Raw genomic sequence first — 27,558 nt, forward strand, 5'->3', positions numbered from 1 at the left:
CATTTTTTTTTTCTAATGGCACACCTCTGAGTGCATTTCTTACATGAAAAAGCTTCTTATAAAATCCATTCGCTATTCGGAGGTGGCAAAAAACTGTTGGTCTCTTCATTTGTGGGACAACATCAAGATGCACACCACAAATTGGAGGGGGACCTTGGCGGCAAAGAATGCACAAGTCATTTTTTTTGGTCCAGCTCAATCCTTTGAGTATGCCATTTTTAAGGTATTGGGCCATATTTTAAGCAAAACTAAAAACAATTTTTTTTTTTTTTTAATTTTTTTTTTTTTGAAATTTCTCCGTGGACTAACCCCTTGATAGAGATTTAGATTCGAGAACTTTGCGTAGTATTTTGGTACAAATTTATTGCTAATATTTTTGAAGCAAATAAAAAACATATTTCTGTTGTCTGTGTGCTACTCTGTCTTCCTAGTGCTTTCCTTGCAAATTACTTTTGGAACCCTTGACCAACACACATATTTCTTTATTATTCGATTATTCAAAAGTTTTTGTGTGCCGAATATGCTTCCCTATGATGAGTTCAACTTCGCCTACACATATACACAAATGCATATAATTTTAAGTGCAAAAAGTAGTAAATTTGCGCTACAGCCAAATTGAAAACTAAAAAGCAACAACCGACATTGCAAGAAAGTTAACAAAAGCGAAAAAAGTGCAAAATAATATGAAACGAAGAAACATTTAACTACCAAAATAATCGAATAAAATTTCTGGCAACCGTAGTGGTATGTCATACACTTGCAATACGGGGCAGCACAGTACAACACTAATGGCAAAATGTTCTTGCAGTCAAGGCGATGTTTTATTGAAAAGTTTTCCAGGCAACTAAATATTGAAAGGAAAATGTGTAGCATAGTTTTCGGCTGCATGCGAGCGCTCGCATAAAAGGTCGACAAGAAAATTAACGAAAAACTAATAGTAGAAAATTGTTGCCCGAAGAGGAAGAGGAAAGGAGGAGAAAAAGTAAAATTCCAATTGCAGCTGCCAAATCGAGTAAGCCAGGCAAGTGCAAGTGCTGCGGGGCAATGGCTGCTGTTGCCTGCTGACGGTTGCGAACTTTGCTGTGAGGCATTCAGGCTGTGTGTTGTTGCATTTATTGCCGTACGTACGTGCTTCCTTGTTTGTGGTGCTTCTGCTGCTGTTGTGTATGTGTGAAAATATATTGAACTTTTCGTCTTGCTTCTTCAATTTCTTAGAGGCTTTTGTTTCGAAGCGTTAAATTGAAAGAAAATACAAGTTTCTTGTTTTATTTTTTTTTGTTTTTTTGCTACAATATGCAGCTAAAGGATGTTTGCTTGTTGCCATTGGTTAGCAGCTCTTTTCCATTGGTTTTAATTTCATTGCAGTTTTTGTAATAAATATCCAATTCTTTGGTAGTTTGAATCAATTTAGTAGCTGCCCCTAAAAATTCTGCCAAAGTCGAATTGTGGTCGAATTTAGTTGTTAGAGCCAGTTACTAATTTAGCTAAAGCGCGGAAAGAAAAGCTCCATAAAATATTGCGTACATTATAAATTGGCATCTAAAATTCTCTATGGATGTATGAATTTTTATTTTAAATGCTTGTTTTTACCTCCGTTAAGTAGTTCGAGACCATCATAAAAAGAGATATAAGATCGCTATGTTCAAACTCCTTAGAGGGGGATCTATTCGCGCTCTCTAATTCTTTCCATATCGGACCCATCCCTGGAACAATGAAATGATGAAAAACCTTTTTCTAATAGCGGTCGACCATCGGCTGGAAATGGCAAACCTCCGGATGTATTTCTGTCACGAAGAAGCTTCTCATAAAAACTCACCTGCCTCTCGGGGGAGATTCAAACTGTAGATCTCTCTATTTGTGGAAACCGAACCCCCAACGACGGGTATAAGTGACCGGAAATATTCGTTGTGCCTACTTTAGAGATTCAGAGTAATTCTCTCAGCACAACTTCCTCAATAAATTTTAGTATTTGTTATATTTTTTTGAGTTTTATTAATTCCTCCTCCTTTGTTCCGCTTTCTTCCTACAGAACCTGCCAGTTCCGTTGGAGTACGAGGGTCATTTGAAAAGTCCGTGAAACAATAAAAAATGCTTAATGGCTTGCAGTAATTATTTTTTATATGTTTACCCAGATGTTTGCCTCGCCTATGCACTAATCATGCTGCTGATCCCAGCACACGTTTGGCGACTTCGTCTTTCTCACTATAGAGCCTACAAGTTCTACTAGAGTATATTCCCAGACTAGTAAAATGATGATTCAATCTACAATGCTCTGCTATAATTCCTGTGATCCCTATATGACGTTTGTTTTTCTTCCTCAATAAGAGAGAAGTCACCCTTTCGTAGGACACGAAAGACTTTATGATAGAGATGTATTTCAGACAGCTCTGTGTGAGCAATGCATTAACGAACATTCTTCAGATGTTTCTTGTTGGTCAGAGAACTAAAATTAAAATTTAGTAACTTATCACTGACCCATTCACAAGGTTTTCAAATTTATATTTCGAGGATTTATCTCTTAACACAATTTTGTTGCATGCTTGACTTAATTTTTTTTTTTCTTTACCTGACTTCGTTTTTATTTGTTTGTATAATACATTTTTTTTTGATGTTGAAAACAACTGTTCAAATCTAATAGCTAACCGCCAATATAAAGCGAATCAAAAGCAGAGTACATAAATGAATCACTACCACAAACACACAAAGTCATGCAAGCATAGGTGAAGAGAGTGACATCCAATAGTCCAAGCAAATCAGTTGAGCTAAGTATAAATCTATCTCTACTTGCAACTAAATATATATAGGAATCATAGAATTTAACGGGCTGTATATCTGATTGCATCCTCTTGCTATTCAACTCACTCATTTTCCATTCTATTTCTTGTTCTCTCAACCCTCAGCACCCAGCCTGCAGCTCTCAGCTGCTTCTGCTAAACTTTCATTTGTACTCTTCTTTACTATACTCGGTCTGCAACGGAAATGAGTGGACGCATAAGCTGAGTCAAATTCTTTAATCTTTTCCGTTTGCTTTTCTATTTGCTTTTCTGACCACTGCTGCTATCTCATTTGATGCCGCATTGACATTCATGTGGTGTACGAGCGACATTGCGGTGTAATCCTGCTGATTTTTGCTACAAGCGCATTTAAATGGATATGCGTAAATATGTGAGCCATACACCACACATGGGGATTTCAATATGCTTATGGTAGAAATTCCAGGGGATGAAATTGGAAACTCTATTTTTAGTCAATTGATCTTGAATTAGAATGACCGCACGCTCATAGTCAGGCACATTATATCGGATATTTGTATCCTTTGAATTTTTTCTAAAGACTTAGTGCGTTACCAATTTTGAAAAAGCTGAGTTAGCGTTAAAGAAGTGTGAAAAATTTCTTAAGAATAAGAAATATTATACTTTCTCATAGTGAAGTGAGTGATTCGTCTTCATATTAAAAAGCTATTAGGATATTAAATTGCTAAAAATATATACAAGTATAAGTTGAATTTTAACGAAATTAATAATTATGGAACTTAAATAATAAATATATACTTGGTATTATTTTGATTTTTTACATAGAAAGTAATTTTTTTATTGCATTTGAAATGCTTGTTTGGCCCTAGAAAGATTCAAATCCGAAAGGGTACAGAGATAAATATGGCCAGACAACGTTTTAACGAGTGGCGCATTTTCACTATATAATATCCTACTAAAGCCAACGCGAAAAATCTTGCAACGGCGAAAATTTCTGCAAGGAACATTAAACTGTATTCTTTCTAGAAGTACCTGGCAGTCAATTTTGCCATTAATGAGATCAAAGATATTTGACACTGCCTGAAAAGTACCTCTGTCACTTAATGGAGACTAATCAAACGACTGCGGGATTCGTATAATGTTTCCGGGTCTGCGAAATTGAGTGAATGTAGTGCGAAACGCACACAAAATTTTTGAACCCTCTCAACTCGAGTTATACAGACTGCATGATAAGGTCTCCAAATAAAAGAGGCATAATCTAATTTGGACCGAATAAACGCAGAGTATAATATCTTAAGAGGATATGGGTCAGTGAAGTGGGATGAGTGACGTCTAACAAAAGCGAGCATAACAGGTGAATTGGAAATGGCATAATTTAAATGCGTGATAAAATTAAGCTTTGTATCGAAGAACGCTCCTAAATCTTTTATCACATCAGACGAAACAAGATATGTATAACTAATATGATAAGAGGTATTAACGGGGTTTTGAGGCTCGGACTGTAGGACGTCTGAATCACTAGAATTTCTTATTTTAGCGCACACTCTTAGCTCATCAACATAGAGCAGAAAATTGGCAAAGGGAAATACGAACAAATATCATTAATAAACAGAACAAATAACAAAGGTCCTAAAATACTACCCTGAGGTACACCAGGTGGGCGATAAACTGTTTCGAAGAAACTCCATCAATAACTACAGACCTGCATCTCTCAAGGAAAATTGAATGAAAACAGGAAAAGATATGGCAATTTGGTTACTAAAATCGGACGGGAGATTTTATCAAAGGCTTTAGAGAAATCCGTGTATATCGCGTCAGTTTGGAAACCATTCTGTTTAAATCAATTATATTATTTTTTGTTGACTAAAGACGCTAACTAGCCAAAAATAATTTAAGAGTTGAAATATGAAAAAATATTAAGCAAAATCTAGCGAACTTGAATAAAATTGCTTTCCATGTTTAATGGCATGGTTTATTCTTTTGTAAAGAAAAAATTTATCAAAAATAGGAATATTTCAAAAAAATATTTCTTTGCCTTTCATTTATAGCCAAATTGAATTAGTTCGAAAATGCACCACTGCAACACTTGGAATAAATGTTTTGTCTATAATAGCTCAGTTATGTTAAGCCGCGAGAAGGCTCGTCTAAATGAGAAACCCCATTTCGCGTACATGAACATTTTGCTTACTCCACTTGCAGTTAAAAATATTATGCCCCTAGCTTACGCATTGTTGATCGGTATTCAATCGGCACACACCATCTTCTTTTTGATTTTAAAGCTGCTTGCGACAGCACGAATAGGAGTTGCCTCTTTGTCGCGATGTCTGAATTTGGTATCCTCGCAAAAAGTAATGCAAAATGCGATGTTGAATACCAGCAACGTCAGAACGGAAGTTTCAATCCGATTTTTTTAATGGGTACGCAGTTTTATATTCCATTAGATTTTAGTATAGTCGAGCGCAAATATATAAAAATATCACGCGACCTTGAACGCGAAAACCCGAAAATATAAATATTGGGGATGAAATAGAAGACTCAAAGCCTGAAAATATAACATGGGGCAGTACGTTTTTGAAGGGGTAGGGAGTCTCAATTACCTAAGGGAACTACTAAAAAATGACAAAATTGTCCAGCAGTGCATCCAAGATCGACTTGTTACAGCGCACAGAGCTTTCTACGTCAAACTGAAATTACTACGCGCAGCTGTAAAAAGTAATGGCAAAACATTAATAAAACCAGTTTTGATGCATGGCTGTGAGTCAAGGGTAATGCCCATGAAGAATGAATAAATTCTCCGAACTTTCGAAAATAGAGTCTCACTAAAAGTATGGTCCAATCCGCGTTGAGAATGGTTGTTGTAGAATCAGATGCAACGAAGAGCTGCTGCGGATTTGCAAAATGGAAGATGTCGTTAAGTTCGTCAAATGGCGGTGACCCTAGTGGTTAGGCTATGTCAGGGGCACGACTAAGGAATGCCTTAAAAATCTTTCTTAAATTAGAACGCACTGGTCAGCAGCTGAAAAGGAAGGTCTAGGAAACGGTAGTTAGACGACGTCAACGCAAATATCAAGAAACTGAAAATACATAAATGGAGGTCTGCTGCGTGTAACTTGGAGAAGACTAGTTGATGAAAGTAAAGCTCACCCGAGCAGTTACGATGCCTGATGATGCTGACAACCAAGTGCAATTTTGAAGTTGATCAAAATATTGTTGTTTTTTTCTCATTTAGCATTTCCTTCGTATAAAAACAAAATATCCTAAACTAAATTTTAGTTTAATTAAGCATATAAGCGCATATTGGCTATGCAAGTCAGCATAAGGACATGTCTTGCACGTTGTCATGCATGCTTAAAACTTAATTCATAACACTGCGTTACAAAAACGAAATTTTTTTCAGTCCTATGAACCAAATATACTTTTTCGGAAAGGGGAGAAAAAATAAAAATACACGTGTATCGGCGATTTTCATGCACACGTCAGAATTTTTTTTTTATGTATAAAATATAGAGCTCGTAGTCCGCCTGTGTGAAAAACTTTGGATCAATTTTTAACCCTTTTTCCGTGATCCAATCGCGCTGAATTTCTGCAAGCAGACTCGTGGAAATGTTTTTATTATGTAGAATTAACAAAAAAAAAATTTTATCAATTCTCAGATTTTCTTTAATTTTTTTTTTCTAAAAAAAAATTTTTTTTCTAAATTTTCGGCATAACTTGAAGGGACTCCAAATGTTTAAACAACTTATTAACCTTTAATTTATTGTTTCATACAACACACTCTGTGCCGTTTGTGTGTTTGTTACAGTTCCGGAAGTTCCGATCATCTGACAGTTGCGCTACTAGGAGACGTATACTTTGACAATTGTTTTAAGTTCTGTTGCGCGAAAACGTCTTTCTGTATATTTCATCTTACGAAAATTGCAGTGCCCGACTCGAAATAACTTTTGTTACGTTTGTGGCTTATTCGTACCAAGTAAAAATTTTAAAAATATTACGAAAACAGTGGTTAATTCGTTCCAGAAAATATGCAAGACTGGTTATGTTCCTTACTTGTGGTACACTCCGGAAGTCGTATGCGACTATTGCTATAGAAATTTATGCAAGTTTACTGATGGAACGTCAACAATAAAGTACTCTGTACCAACCATTTGGCTACCACGTAAGGAGCACTGCAGTGAACTGTGCTACTTTTGCGTAACTTTTACTCAAACTTAAGGGTACCAATACTTTCGCCGCAACAAAATTGGCTACGCTAATGTAGAATCGGTTATTCCAGTGGTTCTGTACTCACCAGAATAACGTATAGCGACTTCAATGGAGATTTTTGATGATGTTCCCGAATTAAGGGATGGAGAACCAACAGTAGCACCAACAATGCCATCAACATTTCTTGTGGTCCGCAGATAAAAAAAATAGTTGCAAGTTATGAATTTTCATCAAAATTGAATGCTATCGAACAACGTACATGGAGAGGCACAGTTGCCGTTATTGAGTAGTTTCTTGGCAACGAACGAGCTGACAATTATAAAAATATTGTTGCAGAAATGATTTCAGCATATGGCGAAATGGGCATATTAATGTCGCTAAAGATCCATTTCCTTCACAATCATTTAGATTGTTTCCCTGGTGATTTAGGAGCTTGTAGCGATGAACATGGCGAAAGGTTCCATCAGGACATTGCGGCTATTGAAAAGCGCTTTAAAGGACGAGACATTACGCATATGCTTGGCGAATACTGTTGGTCTATTTTTCGCGATACTGACACAAATGCTTACAAACGCAAAAATAAAAGGCCTAAGTTTCTTTAAAAGCATTAAAATTTTTAATGTAACAATTTTTAATTTTAATATAATAAGATTAATAAAAAAATCGGGGTTTTATATCTCTATTGTAATGCGGAGTGAAATACCTTTCTTTTGATACCCACATCGGCATATCTCATGGATTTTTTTTTTAATTTCGAACAGGTGGCAACCCTGTGAAACATTGTCAGTGACAACACTTAGGTGAAAAGTCTAGAAATGTGATACACTATCTGTGTGCCCAATTTCATTCAAATCCGTTAAGCTAATCCTGAGATCGTATGGCTATACAGATATGCATACAAGAATTGCTCGTTTAAAGTTATAAAGTACAAAAAAAAAAAATTATGACGTGTACATGAAAATCGCCGATAAACGTGTATTTTTATTTTTTATCCCCTTTCCGAAAAAGTATATTTGGTTCATAGGCCAGAATGTGTGTAACGCTGTGTAATAATTTAAAACTAAAATTTGCATCTTTAAATGTACACCGAATTCTATTAATTCTGTTTAGCCTTAACCAAATATCTCTTTCGTAGCATTAATTATTACGATGTAAGACTGGGCGAGTCCATTTGTGTATACACAGATAGCTCAAAGCTCGCCCAGCCTGCCGAAGGTGTATACTCTGTAGTGTATTTCATGCTGAACTGATGGCAATAATGAAAGCCGCATTTCACATACAGCCGCATACATTTTCACTGAAAACCAGGTGGCGATAAAATCTCTCACAAAACAGTCAGCAACCTCCAAGGTAGCCATGAAATGCCGCACAACTCTTAACGAGATGGCTGAGTCATTTCACTTAAAGGTAATGGGTTCAATGGGTTCCTGGTCATCGCGACATTGAGGGTAACTGTAGAGCCGATGAGCTAGCGAGACTCGGCACCAAATTGACCGATGAGTACATAGAGAATGGCATAAAAGTACCCTTACAAACATGTGAGCTACTCATCCTTGAAGAAATCTCTAGGAAAGCAAACGAAAGATAGCGTAATGAAGCCACCTGCAGAGTCGTCCGTTAACTGTGGCCGACTCTAGCGGTCATAGCGGGGCACTGCCAGCGTAAACAGGGTGTGCAAACACATGACTTCTGTATAAGTTGTCTAGATGAGGATGAGGAATAGACAATCTCGCACCTACTGTGCCACTGTCCTGCTCTATCCAAAGGTAGGTTTATTATTCTAATATAAGTTAACAATTTTTTAATCACTTGGAAGATCTCAGTTGTACAGAAATCAGAAATATTCTAAAATTTTTAAAAAGAACACACTGTTTTTAGGAGAGATAGGCACAAACTCCTCACGCGGCATCAGAATGGGCTATGAGCCTGAGTGGGTCTCACAGGACAACCTAATTTAATCTGGTATTAATTATCAGTATTTTTTTAAAGTAGACTCGCTTTCATTCCTAGTTATTAACATATATTCGTTTTACTTGCTTTTAAAAGAAAAGAGGATTTTAACAGCACTCCATTATTGTTTCAAAAAGCAACCTCTTAAAACTAGTCAACAAAACAACCAATTAAATTTATTATAATATTTTTCATCAATTCTAGACCTAACTGAGTTGATGATAAGAGTCTTGTGAAGCTCAAAATATGACTATTACTTGTATGCTCCTGAAAGTACATCAGGACTGGACCTTTCTTATTAAAAAAAATTATATACCATAAGGTTCGTTTTTTTAAGTAGGTGAATTTTTCAAAATTTTGGTCAGTGTAATTTTTAGGAGAGATGTAACAGGCTGTTACAAATACTATTGTCAATGTTCTTTAGTGTAATTTCACGAGTTAACGTAACAAAGGCCTTACTCTTATCCGAAATCGATTTTGGACTTTGTATTTACGGACATTGTGCCAAAGAAAACATCAAACTATTAAATGATCCTTACCATGCGGCAGCTAGAAGGAGTATCCGCGCGTTTCCAACATCACTAACAAACGCTGTTCTTGCAGAAGCTGGATTACCGGATATATCCCACAGATTCAACCGCAACACAATAATGTTCCTACCCAAGCTTCTTCACTGCAGAAATAAAATATTACTTGGACTGGTAAACTCCGCGAAGCAATAATATAAAAATAGCCGCAAACTGTCCACCATACAACGTTGTGTTGTTCTAATTCACAAACTGAATGTCACATCAGATGCGATTTTGCCACCAATTCCAGTTTTCCCACCAGGCTTGAATCCAAAAATTATTTTTATCGCGGATTTGCTAAAATTCCCCAAAGAGTCACCCTCCTCTAATGAACACGTCCAACATTTTAATGAAATCGTTGCTCTTTTAAGAAACGAAGGGGAGTTCGTTTATACCGATGGATCTAAAACAGACACCAGTACATCGTTTGCAGTCACAAAGCAGCTTGGTGTTACAATCTCAGTCGGGGCTTTACCTTCCTCCTGCTCAGTATTCACAGCGGAAGCAGCTGCATTGCTTGAAGCGGTAGTTTATGCCTCCAACAAAGGCGGTAAATCCGTAATGGACGCTATATTGAACCATTCTAACGAAACTCCAATAATCACCGAAATCCGAAATAATATCGCATCAAATAAAAATTCCATAAGGATCATGTGGGTTCCAGGTCATGCCGGAATACAAGGCACCGAGTGCGCTGATACCAGAGCCAAAGAAGCTGCCCAAGAACCCCTTCACTTCAGTGCACATTTTAATACCAAAGATATTCGGAAAATTATACAAAAATCTCTTCAGGATGCGTACAATAGCCAATGGTTTAATTATCAACACCACTACAAAAAGTACAACCCTACTGGTATCAAGCCGATATATCCTAAACACATGTCTTCCAAGAACCTCAAGATATTTACACGCTTCGAATCGGTCACGCTATAGCCACCCATGTTCACATCCTAAACGGCACAGTCAAACCAGACTGCGCTTTTTGCAACTCAGATGACTACACGACTTCACACCTCCTCGATACCTGCCCAGGATTGAAATGCACTAGAAATGCAATTTATTCTAACCTTGACAATAGCATTACAAATGACAATAGCATTAACTTAATTTGTAAATTTATGAGACTAACTAAATTAAAACTTTAACTCTTTGCGAAAACTAGATATATATAAAATTATACTCCAGTCAAACTCACACTACCCACTAATCTTCTAATATTCCCTCACTTGCTCTCTCCCATCCTCTTGTATAGTTACTTACCTATATTATTACTCTAGTTAAGATACCATAAGCCGAAGGCCCTGGCAGTCAGTGCTTATTTCGTGAGTGGAATACTTATTAATAACTGTTACTCTTTTAAATAAATCAATAAAAAATGTTTGTGAAATATTTTAACTCTCTAACCCCCTTTTCATTGCTCAATTTAACCCCTTTTTTAAGAAAACTCATTAAAGACTTAAAAAAATAGAAAATTAGAGGACTTAAATGTTCTATATGTCTGGTAGCGGCAGGCTAATCACCTACCCGGCCAGAAATCAAATAGATTAAGTAAAACCAACGCAAGACAAAAGCCTTGTCGAGGCCTTATGCTCCCGAGAGGAGTGAACAAGGAAAAAAAAAATGTTCTATGAAAACATTTACCAGAAAATTTTAGTGAGCGTTTTCTCAGACCCGAAATACGTTACTATAAGCATCCACTCGTAATTGCTAGTAATATTTGCCTACCTATGCAGATTTCAATATTGAGTGACTATGAAAAAAATTTGTCATTTGCAAAATACAGCATTGAAAAAATTATAAGATAGATGAAGAAGGAAGCATATCCCGTACTTTAAGCTACAAAATCATTTCAATTTAAACAGCCAGTGATTCCTCTTAAGTCGTTAAACAGTCAATTTACTTAGAATTACCTGCGCCTGGGTACACAAATTCTTGTTTCATTGCACAATACGCCAGCAATTTGATGACAAGTGGCAATTATATGCCATTAAGCTTTCAACAGTTGTTTGCAAGTAGCAGCAAGTCCAAGTAGCGCAGTAATTACACAAGTATATAATTCAATTAGAGTTAATTATAAGTTGAGAGCTTGAACTGAGCGCAAAGGAGAAAAAAAAAATTAAAAGAAAAGCCTAGAAAATTGTTGAAATCGAGCGCAGTACATACTTAAAGGTGGAGTTTGAAGTTAAAGTTTTATGAGTTGCGAAATATTAACACGCCATAAACTACCGAAATGAATGAGCACAAAAAGCAAAAAAGGATAGTTCCGAAAGGGCTGGCGTATATCCACGCTTGCGGCAGTCACCTGAAAAAGCCCTGGAAATAACTCCATCAGCCGTAGTTAACAGCAAAGAAATCCACCTGACATGTGTGGTAGGTAATAATTTGTTGCATGCCACATTTTTACCGCATACCACGCACATGCATAAGCACGCACACACACACGTATATATGTATAAGCACTTACAGCTGTGAACAAGAAAATAGCAATAATCGTAAAAAAAGTTTAACATTTAAAGTATGTCTTTTTTCTTATAAATCAATCAAAGAAAAATTGCAACATCAATTACCTACGAAGGATTAATGGAACTCAGATGTCTAAAGTTTTTATTAATAAATCTGGAACTATGTAAATAACTCTCCTTCATTGGCGTAGTTACGTTTTTAAGTGAAACATTGAAATAGCAGTGCCTTACGTTCTGACTATGCAGTCGGGCGAAGCACTGCGCCACAGAAAGCAGCTTCTGAAACTGAGAGCAGCTGAAGAATCTTACACAGAAATGCAAAATATTTTTTCACGTTTAACAAAAATGATTTCAAATGCAACTAAATTTGCGGAAAAGCGGAAAAAAGAGGGAAAAAACGAAATTTTCCTCACACGACAACCGCAGAATGGAAAAATGCTGCACAGGCAACCCTATGAAGCGAGCGCTACAAATTAAAAAAGAGGTTAACTGAAATATTTTTGATATGGCTGTATGTAGAAGACTGCGAGAAGCTTGATTAGTGGCTCACAGCCCGCGAAAAAAGCCACTCCTGATGCCAAAAGATAAGGCAAAACGTTTGGAATTTGCAAATGAAATATGCTAGCTGAACAGCTGACATTTGGAATAATATTTGTATGGTAGAACAGGTTCACGACAATATGTTAAATGTTCAAGTGGTACCGAAAGTCGCTACACTCTAAAAATTATCAAACATGGCGACTTCAAAATATTGGTATGGCGATATGTCTAGTTAAGTTGCCGTATTGCAGAGGAAATTTCAATAAAATAGGTCTACGAGCAGGATAGTGACCCTAAACACACGAGTTGGAAGGCCAAAGAGTGGCTTAACCCAAATAAAATTAAGGTTATGAAATAGCTAGTTCAGTTCCCCGTCCTCAATCCTATAGAAAATCTGCTGTGGGAGTATCTGCTGTTGGCTGGGGGAGCAGTGTTCTTACGGGAGTTCGAGAGCGCCCTTCCGTCTTCTGCTACTTTCCACGAACGTCTGTGGTTCGGCGTTACATCCAGTAGCTCAGCCATTTTGGTTACTCCAGCTTTGACTTCGTTGCTGGTGTTACTTTGACGCCTGAACGTCTGCTGCATAGACCTTATTACCAGCTTGCATTTGGAGATCGCAACTTCCCCCTTCCCCCTTCCTCCTTCCTCCTAATATTTGTAATCAGCTCAAGCCGAGGAGACATTTCAAATGCGTCGATTGACGCGCTCGCTTTTGAGGCGATCGTATCTGTATTGCCATTCGCTGGGGTAGGATTGACAAGGAGCTCTGCCGCTGCAAGTACTAGTTGGCGTATACTGCGCTGGTTGTAGCCCTCCAATGGTGCTGCTAGAGTTATCCTTCATCTGAATGCTGATGTTAGTGTGCCCGTTGCCGTTTGCCAGGCTATCAGCTTTGGCATTTTTGAACGGAGTGCGGGCTGGTCCGCTTCTAGCTATACTCAGAATGGGTGCATTCTTTGCCGGCGGTGATCTTAGCAGTAAGCTACTTCTTCTGAAGGCTGCTCTTGGAGCCACGTTGTCACTTCTGCTTCCTTCTTCAGTTTTTTTTCTAGGTGGTTCGTTTTTTCAATTCGGGTATTCATTTTCAATTCTTTAGAGGTCCGACTTCATGCCGCTATCCTTACACGAAAGTGCAGTTTCCCTAAGTATCACCATGGTTATCTATGCAAGCAGGGAGGCCATGGGCAATAGATTTCAGAGCCAGGACAGGAACTAGTCAGGATTTCTCAACTGAGTCCGCACTACTCACTTAATGGTGGCGTGTAAGGAATGTATCTGAAGACTTGCCAGAGCTTTAACGGGACGAAGGCGATTGTAGCATTAGCCAGTGCCAAACCGATGAGAGCAATTAGTGGACTCAATGCCACGCCGTCGTGCTGCCGTAATAAAAAGTTGCGAAAATTCAACTAAATATTAGTTACAACTTTTACCTCGGAGTAATACTAGATAGTAAATTACTGTAGAAGCACAATGTTGAGGAAAGGGTGAAAAAGGCCAGTAATGCGCTGTACGCATGTAAAAGAATGCTGGGCGTTACTTGGGGTCTATCACCCTCTCTGATGCATTGGTGCTACAAGGCAGTAGCTAGACCGATATTGTTGTATGGGGCCTTAGTATGGTGGACTGAGACAAGAAAATTTGCATACTTAATGCCACTGGAAAGGCTTCAGCGGCTCGCTGTTCTGTACATAACAGGAGCGATGAAAACCACTCCAACAACGTCACTGGAAATGATACTAGTTAACATGCCACCTATTAGCCTTATGGAGGAAAACCTGGTAGCGAAATTCGCGAGGAGGTTAGCGACCGCTGGAGTATTCACCTGTAGAACCTTCGGATACAACTCAATACGAAAGTGGAGCTCAAGTTGCACAGACTACATGACTCAGAACTTTAATTGGGAGAGAAGGTTTCGTACTACAATTGATAAGGAGGGATTGCACAAAGGCATGAAGCCTGGCCATAAGACTTTTCACATCCATACAGACGGCTCTAAAACGTTAGACGGAGGGGCAGCGGACATTGACTGCTCAAAACTGGGATAAAGCAGCCTATCAAGTTGCCAGACCACAGCAATAAGCTATTATTGTATTAAGTCCAAAAATGTTCAACGGAGCAGGAAAGACATAGAAAGGCTAGCCGCAAACAGTAGGCTGCATATTTATTGGGTACCTGGTCACAAAGGTTTTATGGGAAACGAAATAGTAGATGAGATAGCAAAAAGTGCTGTTAGACTACCATTTGAACAAGAGAACGACATACAAAAACCGCTAAATACAGTATACAACGAAATGGAAGACTACATGAAAAAGCGAGTGGAAGCTAGGTGAACTAATTTGACCACATGCAAAACAGAAAAAGTCATATCCAGAACAAAGTACAAAAAACTGACTCAATTCGTGCTTATGATCTCATGAAAGAACTGCAGAGCTATTACAGGCATTGCTAACACGGACAAATTCAGAGAGGATGTTGAGGAAACCTTAGAATACCATCTATGCGTTTGTCCGGCGTTATTAAAAACGCGTTTAAAATACTTGGAAGCCCTACCGTTTGAGAGTTTGAAGAACGTCTCAAAAGTGGATCTCCCAGCTCTGCTTAGATTCGTCAAAAGCGTTGACTCCGGCATGATGTCTACTTTCAGTATTCATAGAGATCGGTCTCCATCTGGTATCGCTAGGGACCAAAAGGTCTATGCGTGGCTTATTGCTAACCAGGCTAACCTAACCTAACCGAGTTACAACTTTGTATCTGCAAACTTTGTCAATGGAGTTTTTCTATAATTTATTTATAAATTTGGTCAGAACGCATTGCTTATATGACCATTGTTATTTTAATTTTACCCTTGACCTCCTACCTTTAGTTATGAAAAGTTTGGTTTTTCGTTATAGATTTAAATATGAGTTCAGTTAAAGAATAAAAAACTGATCATAGATTTAAAACCCTTTGAAAAAACCTAATATTTGTTTGATACTGCTATTGTCGTGTTCACAACTGTACATCTACATTTGTATACCAACCTTTAGCGAAGAATTTAAAATCGCCACTTTGTGCGCGCGTCAAGGTAATAAAATTACAATAAGAAATTGTGTGAAATTGTATTTGCCTTTGGGCCTCAGCTCGACCGGTTAAGTGAGTGCATGAATGCATGAATGCAGGAATGAAATATGGTAAATGGCTAAATGAAAAAAATGTAATGCATAAGTATGTGAAGTGAAAGCTAAACTTTCACCATTCTGCGGTAGTTGAATTGCATACTTTTATAGTTTCAAGTTGGCGTGCGGCATATGATACATACATGCACACATGCATACGTACTCAAATAAGTTAACATGAGTGCTCAGCAAAGGGTTATGCGATTGCACAAGGTGACGCAAAATTAATCACCTTATAATAATATTTGACAATAATAATAATCAGACAATCAGTGGAGCGCGTTAAGGTACAAATAAATATTTTCATCTCTCAAAATTTTTGTTTTTATTTAGTAGTAGTAAAAGTTATTCAAAAAAAGTGCGTGTAACGTAGTACACATAACTGAAGTGAAACTTTCAAGGCTCTTTGTCTGCAGAGGGAGAGACCCGAGAGAGAGAGAGAGAAAGAATATGCATCTAAGTAAATTCACAACATTTGCAGAGAATACAAATAGGCAAAATTTACAAAAAACGGGGAAGGGTCGACCGGTGTAGATAAACGCCGGACACAAACCGTGGCAACAACGCGCACTACTCTGAGCGTTTATCACCCACACAAGCTCAGCAATGCCAGGACCGCAGCAACGGCACAAATTACCGCAAGGCAATACCAATAAATCCGACGCTGGAATGGATAGCACTTTATAGTACGCACAAGCACTAGCCAGGAAACGGAAATAAGCGCCAAAAAATAGGCACCAAAAAAATGACAAAAAAATTGGGACCAAAAACCGCCTCAAACAGTAGGCACTAAAGTGGTGCACAAATGACTTGCTTATTACAAAGCAACAAGTCACACATTGCATGTGACACTGTTTGTGAAGACAAAAAGCAATGTAGGCACACAACTTGAACAGCAACGAAGAAAAACTGTCTTCAACAAGCAATACTACTTCGGCTGTATCGACAGTGCACGAATTGCACGACGCTGCTTATATGCTTGCATGGCAATGGTAGAAAAACATTCTCATACAAGCTTTGCCGAAAGACATCAAGTACAATGTGTGAATTGGTGTCATATGTATGTATGTACGTAGTGTATATTAGCGGCAAAGTGTAAGTTACATTCAAATATTAATCAGAATTTAATTTTTATTCTACAAAACCATCATACCAAACATTAACTGCCTATTTGATTTTAAAATATCAGGAATTCATGTAAGTAAATAATCCACATTTGACACAATTCACTTGTTTGAATTGAATTGTTTTTCATTGCCTTTCAGTGTCATTGCTTTTCTTGCTATCTTGCCGAAATATGTGTGTTGTGATAATGCTGAGAGAGAAACAAGTCATACAAAAGCATGATTTGGTTTTCTCTCTAGCTGCTATTGCCTGTTACTGTTAGTTGAGAACAAAACACTGCATTGTTGTGTGAATTTAGCAAATGACTTGAAAGCACATATATGTCGACTTGTGCACCACTTTAGTAGGCACCAATGAAATATAACGCCAAAAAGTAGGCACCAAAAATATATTTCCTACAAGTTTGCACCAACAAACAAGCGCCAAAAAGTAGACAGTGTTATTTCTCACTCAAAATTAGCAACCACAAGCAACCACAAACCTAAGAAAAAATAGCCTAAAGTGTATTTAAGATATATATAAGGTATGGCTCTGTCTCCCTCCATTTCCTCTACGTTACATCTTTTTTCTCTCACATGCAACGAAAATGCCCAAAACGTTGCATGACCTTGAAATTTTACTCTCCATTTTCGCTCGTCCATCGACGCCTAAGAAGTTTCACTTCAAACTAATTTTATAATTAATTTTGTGCCACCTTGTATATGCACATATATGTATGTAGATATGTTTGTGTTGTTTCTGTAATTGGGGTGCGTTTTGTGTAGAAAATATAAATAGGCAATTAAAATGGAACCCATATTTCAAATAGTTGAGGCCACGCCCAGTATAAAAATGTCATAATTATGCAGTTGGTAGGGCAAAATGCATAAAAGGAGGAATAATTGGTTTTGTTTGGGAGAAAACTTTATATTCGTTACTATAAAGTATTCGCCGACGTGTTGGCAAAAGAGTGATCGGCACAAATTTAAAAATTTAAGGCGCATTCTTATTTAATTTTGAAATATAAGGAATTTCATTAGTTTAGCCAATTAACAAATTTAAAATACCCTTCATTATCGCTTCAGCTCAAACTGCGATAGTCGGCAGGCGTTGATATTACTCGAATGAGTGGGAAGTCGAAATGCTCAATATATGTATAAAAATACAAGCTTGATGAAAAAATTCTCGAGAAAATATTCAGACAATTCACACAATTTTATTTCTCAAAAGTGAAACGCACTTATGAGGGCGTCCGAAGCTTTTCTGGAGCTATATTTTCAGTATAGCCATCAGAACCGTCTTCGAATTTTCCATTACTCCCTTTCAGCTATTAAAATGCGTTCCTCGTAGTGATTTTATGACGCGATCAAACAGAAATAAACTGCTGGGAGCCATTTAAGATGAATTCGATGGCTGTTAAATGGTGTTCCTTTCGTTCCTGGTGTTCTTGTTTTTCCTAAAAACTCCGAGTTGTTTTCTCATAAATCATATTTTGAACTTCAACTCCTTTATTATCTGAGTGGATTTATTGAAAAGAAATGTATTTTAAAAACAAATTTTATTTATAAAAAATTCGATTTTTCGAGGTACTTTCAAATCCGTGCAGCTCACGTAAACCTTAATATTTTTTCAAACATTTTGGAGGTAATTTTAAGATATTATACGAGTACGCTTTGTAATACCGATGTAAAATATGCAACTATTTTTTTTTTTTTGCATTGTGAGTGGAGCACCCTAAGGAGAAACCCTTATTAATTAAATTGGGTACAGAAATAATATTTATTAATTGGTCCTGTTATATATATTTTTTTCAAGTTCAAGGCTTAATGGGAAGGTACCTTAATTGCCGCGCGTTTTGGTTGACCGAGCGATTATCCACAAGTATGTAAACAGGAACATAACTAAATAATCAAACCCGATATATTTTCTCTCACACACATCATCCTTACAACAAATAGTACAAGATTTTCGTGATAAATATAGTATATAAAAAACTAATTTCAGCACTAATGACCAAATGAGTTCCGCCCTCGCGTCAAATCAATAAGCTAAAGTAGTAAAATATTTATTAACAAGGAGAAAAAAACAGCAGAAAGGGGATAATGAATAAATGATGGAGATGAAGCGAACAAAAAAAAAATAATAATAATCATAAACATGTAAAAACAACAAGCTAGGGGCAAAATTATGAGCCTCGTAGCAATTTGGTTGTGTTAATAAAACGTGAAAATGTGAAGGGCCAAGAAGGGATAGGAGGATAATAAAAAAGGACGTCAGCTAACTGATGAAAAGAAAATAAGCAAGCGGAAATTCGCTAGCAAAAAATATAGAGTGCGGGAGATTAAGAGTGGGGTAAGAAATTATATGGCTATATTACCACATACATACATATATACTCATAGCTGAATATAAGAGGTGTGTCAGCAGAAAATGTGTATGTTGATATGTACCATGTAATCGTTAAGTTGGCATAAATGAGCCCCAATGGATTCGTTTGCTTCTAAGAAAATGGAGCTAGGATTTGATTGGGGAGGCAGCAAGGAAGTAGATTTAGGCAGGATATTGTGCAAAAAATCCACTGGGAATAAGGAAGACGGGGAATGAGAGGCATAATAAAAACATAATGAGAAAAATTAGTAGCAAAGAAAAGAATTTAGCGAAAAGATAAATATTAGAGTATGCAAAAATTCGGTAAAATTTGTTCGATAAGTAGGCACGAGTATATTTGTACGACGTGTGTGGATATACTCTAATGGAGAGCCATAGGCTTGTTGATTTCTATTTTTCCGGATTTTGTTTACATACCAGTTTATTAATTTTCACTGTAGGGCAATGTGGGTAAAGGCAAGGTGGCATAAGCTGAAGATTTGTTAGCATTAATAAAGCTCCATGGTGGACACTTACGCTAAAAGAAAATAAATTAGCAGTATAGAAGATGAAACACACACACGCACACACATGAGGGAAGTCAGACTCGATTGCTATATTTGATGTATGTGGAGTTTTTAGAAGATGATTAAGTAAAATAGAAAGAGCGAATATTAGTATGAATATGTATATGAATAAGACTTTACGTATGATATATAATATGAATATAAAGAAGAGTATGAGTATGAAAATATATATAAATTTGAAAAAAATATAAATATATAAATGATTATGGATATGAATAGCATAATGAAGTGGAATACGAATATGGGTATGAGTGTAAGCATGAGTATAAGTATGAGTATGAATATGGATATGGTATGAGTATAAATATGAATATGAATATGAATAAAAATATGAATAAGAATACGAATATGAATATCAGTGTGAATAAAAATATAAGTATAAATATGATTATTAGTATGAGTATGAGCATGAGTATGAGTATGACTACTAATATGAATATGAATATGAATATGAATAAAAATATGAATAAGAATACGAATATGAATATCAATGTGAATAAAAATATAAGTATAAATATGATTATTAGTATGAGTATGAGTATGAGTATGAGTATGAATATGACTATGAATATGAATATGAATATGAATATGAATATGAATATGAATATGAATATGAATATGAATATGAATATGAATATGAATATGAATATGAATATGAATATGAATATGAATATGAATATGAATATGAATATGAATATGAATATGAATATGAATATGAATATGAATATGAATATGAATATGAATATGAATATGAATATGAATATGAATATGAATATGAATATGAATATGAATATGAATATCAATATCAATATCAATATCAATGTGAATAAAAATATCGTCCCCTTAGTATTAAAATAGCCTATAAATTTTCTGATGTTTTGAGAAAATGAATTTCAAACTTTTTGTCGAAAGTAGCTCTCACTCAAATCTCGTTATGTCTGTAAATAGTTATTATTTTTTGACTGACGTTTTGCCCCACTTTGTGGAACTAGAATTTGACAAAATTTTGACCACATATAAAATCGACGATGGAGAATCCAAAAATTCAATAAAAAAATAATAGCCTATGAGCACATAGGCTATTGTTATACTAAGGGGACGATATATGTATAAAAATATATGTGTAAATATGATTATGAGTATGAGTATGAGAATGAATATGAATATGAATATGAATACAAATATAAGTATAAATATTAGTATTAGTATTAGTATGAGTATGAGTATGAGTATGAGTATGAGTATGAGTATGAGTATGAGTCCGAATATGAATACAAAAGTAATTAAAAATATAACTATAGATTTACATATGAGCATGAGTTTGAGTGTGAATATTAGGTTAGGTTAGGTTAAATATGTTAACGGGTATGCATACGTTTGTAAGTAAGATTAAGAATACGAATGCGACTATGAGTATGAGTATGAGTATGAGTATGAGTAGGAGTCTGTGTTTGAATATGGGAATGAATTTGAATTTAATTGCGATTATGAGTGGATATGAATAAAAAAATATGACTATGAAAATGAAAGTGAATGAGTCTGAGTAGGAATTTAATGTGTATAAGTACGATTATGTATATTCTTACAGATTTTAAAACAATTCTCGTTTTCTACGCCTGCTCGCCCAAATTTAAGCCCTTTCTGAAGTATGCAAAAAATGCACCTTGCGCCCCAGATGTTTCCAAATAATTCCATTCATGTGATTTAATCTCATAAGAAAAGCAATTTTTTTCTCACTCACCTCACGTTCCTTTTCCTGCTGGCAATCGCTCAGCCCACGTTTTAGCAACGCGCCATCATCCAAGCTGTCCGCACTGCACCGCCTCGCATATTTGCCTCCGCTACCACTCACACCCACTATGCCAGCTGATGCCTCCAGCAAATGTCCGCTCTTCTCGCCTGTCACCTGTAGGTGATGCGTTTGCTGCTGGTAGAGATCATGTTCGGGCGGATGTTTTTGTTTGCCGGTGTGTTCTTTTTCATGTTTGTTTTGATGGTGATGATGATGGGAGTGGTGATGATTATGTTGATGCCTTGCTAGCCGACAGCAGATGCGCGTATATGTACATTGCAATGCCTCCGCCAGCAGCGTACCCAAGCTGGAGAGACACATCAACATCAGTGGCACACCGATTAGGGCATATAGAATGGTGGCGATTTTACCGGCAGGCGTACGTGGTGTTAAACTGCCATGACCTAGGAATGAGAAAAGAGAAAAATGTATGTATAGAGGCTTTGTTTTAATTTAAAATTATGTTTAGAAAATCTAATATTGAGTGTAGAATATAGCATTTGGAATAGGGAGTAAGGAATAATATTATCTTATATATAAAATAAAGTCCACTTTTTGTGTGTGTTCGCTAACCGGCCGTGTCTTTGCACCGAATTAAACCAAACTTACACACATTATTAAGTAGGTATTGAAGATGGTTTACGTATAGTTTGGATGAATATTGGTAGATAGGGCTCGAGATATAGGTCTAAACGTGGACCCGGGTAACCTTCGGATGTGTATGTACAATATGGGTATCAAATGGAAGCTGTTGGTGAATGCTTTAGTTCAGAGTATTTTTCATGCCGCTCCGTGACTAGGGTCTCGAGATAGAGACCAAAACGTGGAGCCTAGAATGTGTTTGTACAATATGGATATCAGATGGAAGCTTTTGGTGAATGCTTTAGTTCAGAGTATTTTTCATGCCGCTCCGTGACTAGGGTCTCGAGATAGAGACCAAAACGTGGAGCCTAGAATGTGTTTGTACAATATGGATATCAGATGGAAGCTTTTGGTGAATGCTTTAGTTCAGAGTATTTTTCATGCCGCTCTGTGACTAGGGTCTCGAGATAGAGACCAAAACGTGGAGCCTAGAATGTGTTTGTACAATATGGATATCAGATGGAAGCTGCTGGTGAATGCTTTAGTACAGAGTATTTTTCATGCCGCTCTGTGACTAGGGTCTCGAGATAGAGACCAAAACGTGGAACCTAGAATGTGTTTGTACAATATGGATATCAAATTGAAGCTGTTGATGAATGCTTTAGTACAGAGTATTTTTCATGCCGCTCCGTGACTGGGGTATCGAGATATAGGTCAAAACGTGGACCCGGGTAACCTTTGGTTGTGTATGTACAATATGGGTATCAAATGAAAGCTGTTGATAAGTGCTTTAATACGGGGTAATTTTCATACCTATTGATGACTAGGATCTCGAAATATATGCCAAAACGTGGACCCGCCGTGTCTTTGCGCCGAATTAAACCAAACTTACACACATTGTTAACACTTGATGATCATGAAAAAAGAAGATTTTTTTTAAATTTCAAATCAACGCAAATCGCAAACAAATAACTAAGAAACAATCGTCAAAAAGAAAAAAGAAATTTATTATTTTTTCAATTAACAATCGCTCACGTGCTTATATTTTTCTTATACATTTAGGAATTTTCACGTGGTAAATTGGAATTAATTAATGTAAGTTTTCATCAAATTTAGTGGATTTATTTTTTCGGTTCATATGCGATAAACTGCGATGCGCCATGAGTGAATCAAATGATAAAAAAAAATAAAAAAACAAAAAATATAATCCACAGTGTGTGTGCCCAGCGAAGCGGGCGGGGTTTGCTAGTATTATATAATTATAATAATAAATTGGACTTTTATTATGGAATATTTGGGTTTTTTAATTTCTTATGCAAACAATTTCGAACATCAATACATCACAGCGCGAGTTTATCACTGATAGCAGATTCTGTCAATAATATCGTACGAGAGAGAGACAGAGAGCGAGCGGCATGTTCTTGGCGGTATTTTTTAACTCAAGCAATAGCATCCGCTGTTCTATTATTTACTATTATTATAATATACCTTAATAATTTCCCTATATTTCAGTCAAACTCAATATATAATGATTTAATTATTTATTCCTCCCTTTTGCTAAAAAGCGGAGCCGCCCCTTTCCATTTTTGATTCCCTATATTACTAAATCTCCTCATACCCTCGCACTGCCATATTTTCAAATTTTTATTTCATTTCTCTGAAATATATTCGCTTTAGATTATTTTTGTTTTCTTTTTCTCCTTTTTCTATATTTTTTTCTTTCCGTGCATTCTGCCTTTCCATCACCACCTCTACGTCTCAGCAGCCTTAGGCTGATGCCACTCAAGCAAACAATAAAATTAAACGCTTCCTTTCACTCAGCAATAACAACACTGAGCAAACATTTACATTCTTGCAACACGAATCATATTTGGACTATCAAATAGCAGCAAGTAGTCAAGACAGGAGTAACAGGATTTTCGAAGCACAAGAGGAAGCTGTAGACGCATGGGAGGAGGCATCAAATAAGCTGCAGGAATTGACCAGCACTAGCAGCTCAACGAACAAGAGCAGAAACATATGTAATACCAATAAAGGAAGCTGTCGAAGCCATGATAGAACTTGTGGTCAGCCGGCGAGGTCTCTTCGTTGCGTCATCGACTTAATTTTGTGGCACATTCACATGGTCGCAATACAAACACCAAGTTAACTCCTACTATGGCATGCCGGTTGCCTTATAGAGTTCTTACTCGTTGTCATAGTAGATAGTTGTATTGGCATTCGACGTGCAATATGGGGATAGCTAAAGAGGCGATTACTTAGATGGAGATTGAGTGCAGAAGCCATGTTGGCATAATAGTTTGAGGTTTGTATTTAAAATGCTTGCCTAGCATGACGCATCTAGTTAAGTATTCCTTGAATATGTCTGTAGGTCAGCTATGAGTGCGGAAGCAAACATGCGTACTTATACTTATTTAAATATGTGCAATACCAGCTTCCGGCGGATATTTGTGTTGGTGAATTACGCTGAGTGGTTAAGCATACGAACCTCAGCAAAATATATACGTATGCGTGTAAATATATGTACATATTAAATGCATTACAAGTAATGCATTTGGATGCGCCGCTCAATGCGGTTAAAACTTATTTCATTCACTCAGTATGCAACTGAAATTCTCGATAGGTTTTTGGATTTTGTTGTGCACATGGCTTCTGGTTCTTTTTAATTACCATCTACGCTCTCATCAACTAAATGCCTATCCTTCTCAAATATCGCTATATTCCTATGCAAATCTCACTTCCATCAGCTAAATACCCAGTTTCCTGTAATTGGCGGAAAAAAGGAACTGTGCTAATAAAATGATTCTCAATCACTTTCATTCAATGGGATTTAAGTAAAAATTGGGAGAGTGGATGCCTCATGAGCTCAACGAAAAAAAGAAAGAAAGTCGCCTTCACATTGCTTCTCAGCTCGCCATCGAGTAAAACGCAGTCAAAAACAGCGGTTTTTGTACCGAACCGTCACAGGAAATACGAAATGGTGCCTATTAGGGCGGGTCGATTTAAAAATCGCTCATTGCTCTGTGAAAATCGTATTCTAGGGATCAAAATAATGTCCCCCAATTTGGTTCGAACGAAAAATTCCACTTTGACCCATTTAGAGAGCTCCAATCGAGTCCAAATGTATGACCGACCCACACTAACTTTGGACGGCCGGTCCACCCATGCCAGTGGCACACCCCCTGGAACTCTCTTGGGGGGTTCCCCATACAATCATTTTAAAATATCTCCATTTTTGGCCTTTACATGAGAAAAGAAACTAAAAAGTTCGACCCAAATTGGGGGACATCAGAATTCGTTTTAGAGGTATGGTTCCTTCGGCAAAGTTTCTTATTTTGATCCCTACAATATGATTTTCACAGAGCAATGGGCGAGTTTTTTGCCTCCCCACAAATCGACCCGGCCTAGTGCCTATACATCAATATGCAGCAAAGAAAGGAGGAAATACGCCAAAGCCGAGAGTCAAGCCGGCTTCTTCTTTTTATGAAGATCATGAAATGTGTTTGGTAGGACTAAATGGGCATGGTGCACTGGGATAAGCTCGAAAAGAGTGCCACGGTCAACAAGGAGCTCTACATTGCCCAGTTACCCCGCGTGAATGGGGCTATTCGACTGAAATAACCTAATCGACATGGTCAAATCATACTCCTTCACGACAACGTCGGGCCCCAATATGGGGCACAAGTCTTCAAAGCCACACTCCAAGAAGTCGAATGGGAGGTCCGTTAGCATCCGCCGTATTCTCCGGATCTTGTACCGGCCGATTACCATATTGCGATATTACCATTTCTGTCAAATCACATGAAAGGCCTTACCTTCAGTAACAAAGAGGTAATTAAAAACAGGTTCAACTTTGACACCAGACCAGTCGGTTTTTGGCGGAACGGCATCAACAAATTGGTCGAAAGGTGGAAAGAAGCTGTAAACATCAACGGCGAATATATAATTGATTAACTCACTGACATAATTATTGTTTTTTGTTTAAATAAAAGCCTTCGGTAAAAACGCTGCCATCTTAATCCGCAACCTAACAGGTGATATCGATAAATATAATATCACATCATACATCACAACAGACAATGAGACATCATTAAAAATACCCATATCTTCAGGAATAAGACAAGGTGATAGTATCAGCAAAAAAATTAAAGCTTTTAGAAAGATAGCAAGCACTTTTTTCACGTTTCTGTGCTTTTTGAAATTCAGATGTTGACAACACTGCATTCCCCTGTAGCAGATTCCCAGCTCTTCTGAATATATACCAGGTAGATACCTTTAAAATGAGCCTTTTTTCAATTTTAAAACGTTTATTAACAGAAAATGGTTACAAATTTAATCTTCAAAATAATAGCCATCGCTAGCGACACATTTTTCCCATATCTCAGGCAATTTGTGGATGCCGCGCCAAAAAAATTGCCCGTCTTTGGCCGCAAACCAATCATCGAGCCATTTTTTGGCTTCTTCGTGAGAATTGAATCGCTGCTCGGAAAGTGCGTGACCCATCGATGCAAACAAGCGCATGCACCAGCGGTTCCCAATCGTACGTCTCCACTAATTCCCGGGTCGCTCTTGTTCGATGTGGCGGTGCATTGTCATCAAGAAAAATTACTTTGTGACGCCCATCGGCATATTCTGGGCGTTTTCGGTGTATAGCGCTGTTCAAATCGGCCAATTGTCGTTGGTAGCGCGCACCGTCAACTGTTTCACCTGGTTTTAATAGCTCATACTAAATCATACCACGCTGATCCCAGAAAACACACAGCATTGCTTTGCGGCCGAAGCGATTTGGTTTGGTCGTTGTTTTTGGCTTGTGGCCGGGCGGACCATACGATCGTTTACGCTTGGGATTGGAGAAATACACTCATTTTTCATCACCCATAACAATTCGAAGCAAAAAAGACATCCTTTTAAACCGGGAGAGCAGCGTTTCACAAGTGAGTTTTCGGTTCTCTTGCTGCCTTTCAAACAGTTCATGCGGCACCCATCTTCCGACCTTTAAAATTATGTCCATGTCTTTTAAACGTTTGGAAATGGTTTTTACAGTCACTCCCAACTGCTCTGCCACGATTTCTTTCGTTTGACCATCATCTTCATCCAACAGTGCTTGCAGTTCGGCGTCCTCAAATTTTTTCGGTGGGCGGCCACGGTCTTCGTTCTCCACGCTAGAATGGCCACTTTGGAATTTTTCAAACCTCCTGAAGCACTGTGCTCTACTTAGAGCATGCCCACTATAGGCTTCTATAAGCATTTGATGAGCTTGAGAAGCATTTTTCTTCAATTGATAACAGAAAATCAACGATGTCCGCAAATCGTAGTTTGAAGGCACGAAATACGACATTTTTAAGAGCGACAAAAATGCATTGTTCTATGAAACGTAACAAGCAATGAACTGAACAGATGACAGACGAAAAACACAAGACATTTGGGAAGGTTTAAAAATACTCCTAGCGACATCTATGGACTATTAGCTGAAAGTCTCATTTCATAGGTATCT

The 27,558-nt window shown here is 37.2% G+C and overlaps 1 protein-coding gene across 1 annotated transcript in view; it reads right to left on the reverse strand.

Moving 5' to 3' along the window:
* Nucleotides 1-27,558, reverse strand: part of LOC129244367 (uncharacterized) — a 115,511-nt gene that overhangs the window by 66,956 nt on the left and 20,997 nt on the right. The window contains exon 3 of the mRNA XM_054881986.1: nucleotides 21,432-21,886. Coding sequence (XP_054737961.1) covers nucleotides 21,432-21,886 — 455 coding nt within the window. The remainder of the gene's footprint in view (nucleotides 1-21,431; nucleotides 21,887-27,558) is intronic.

Source organism: Anastrepha obliqua, chromosome 4 (genome assembly GCF_027943255.1).
Source record: "Anastrepha obliqua isolate idAnaObli1 chromosome 4, idAnaObli1_1.0, whole genome shotgun sequence".
In the NCBI taxonomy this organism is placed as follows: Eukaryota; Metazoa; Arthropoda; class Insecta; order Diptera; family Tephritidae; genus Anastrepha; species Anastrepha obliqua.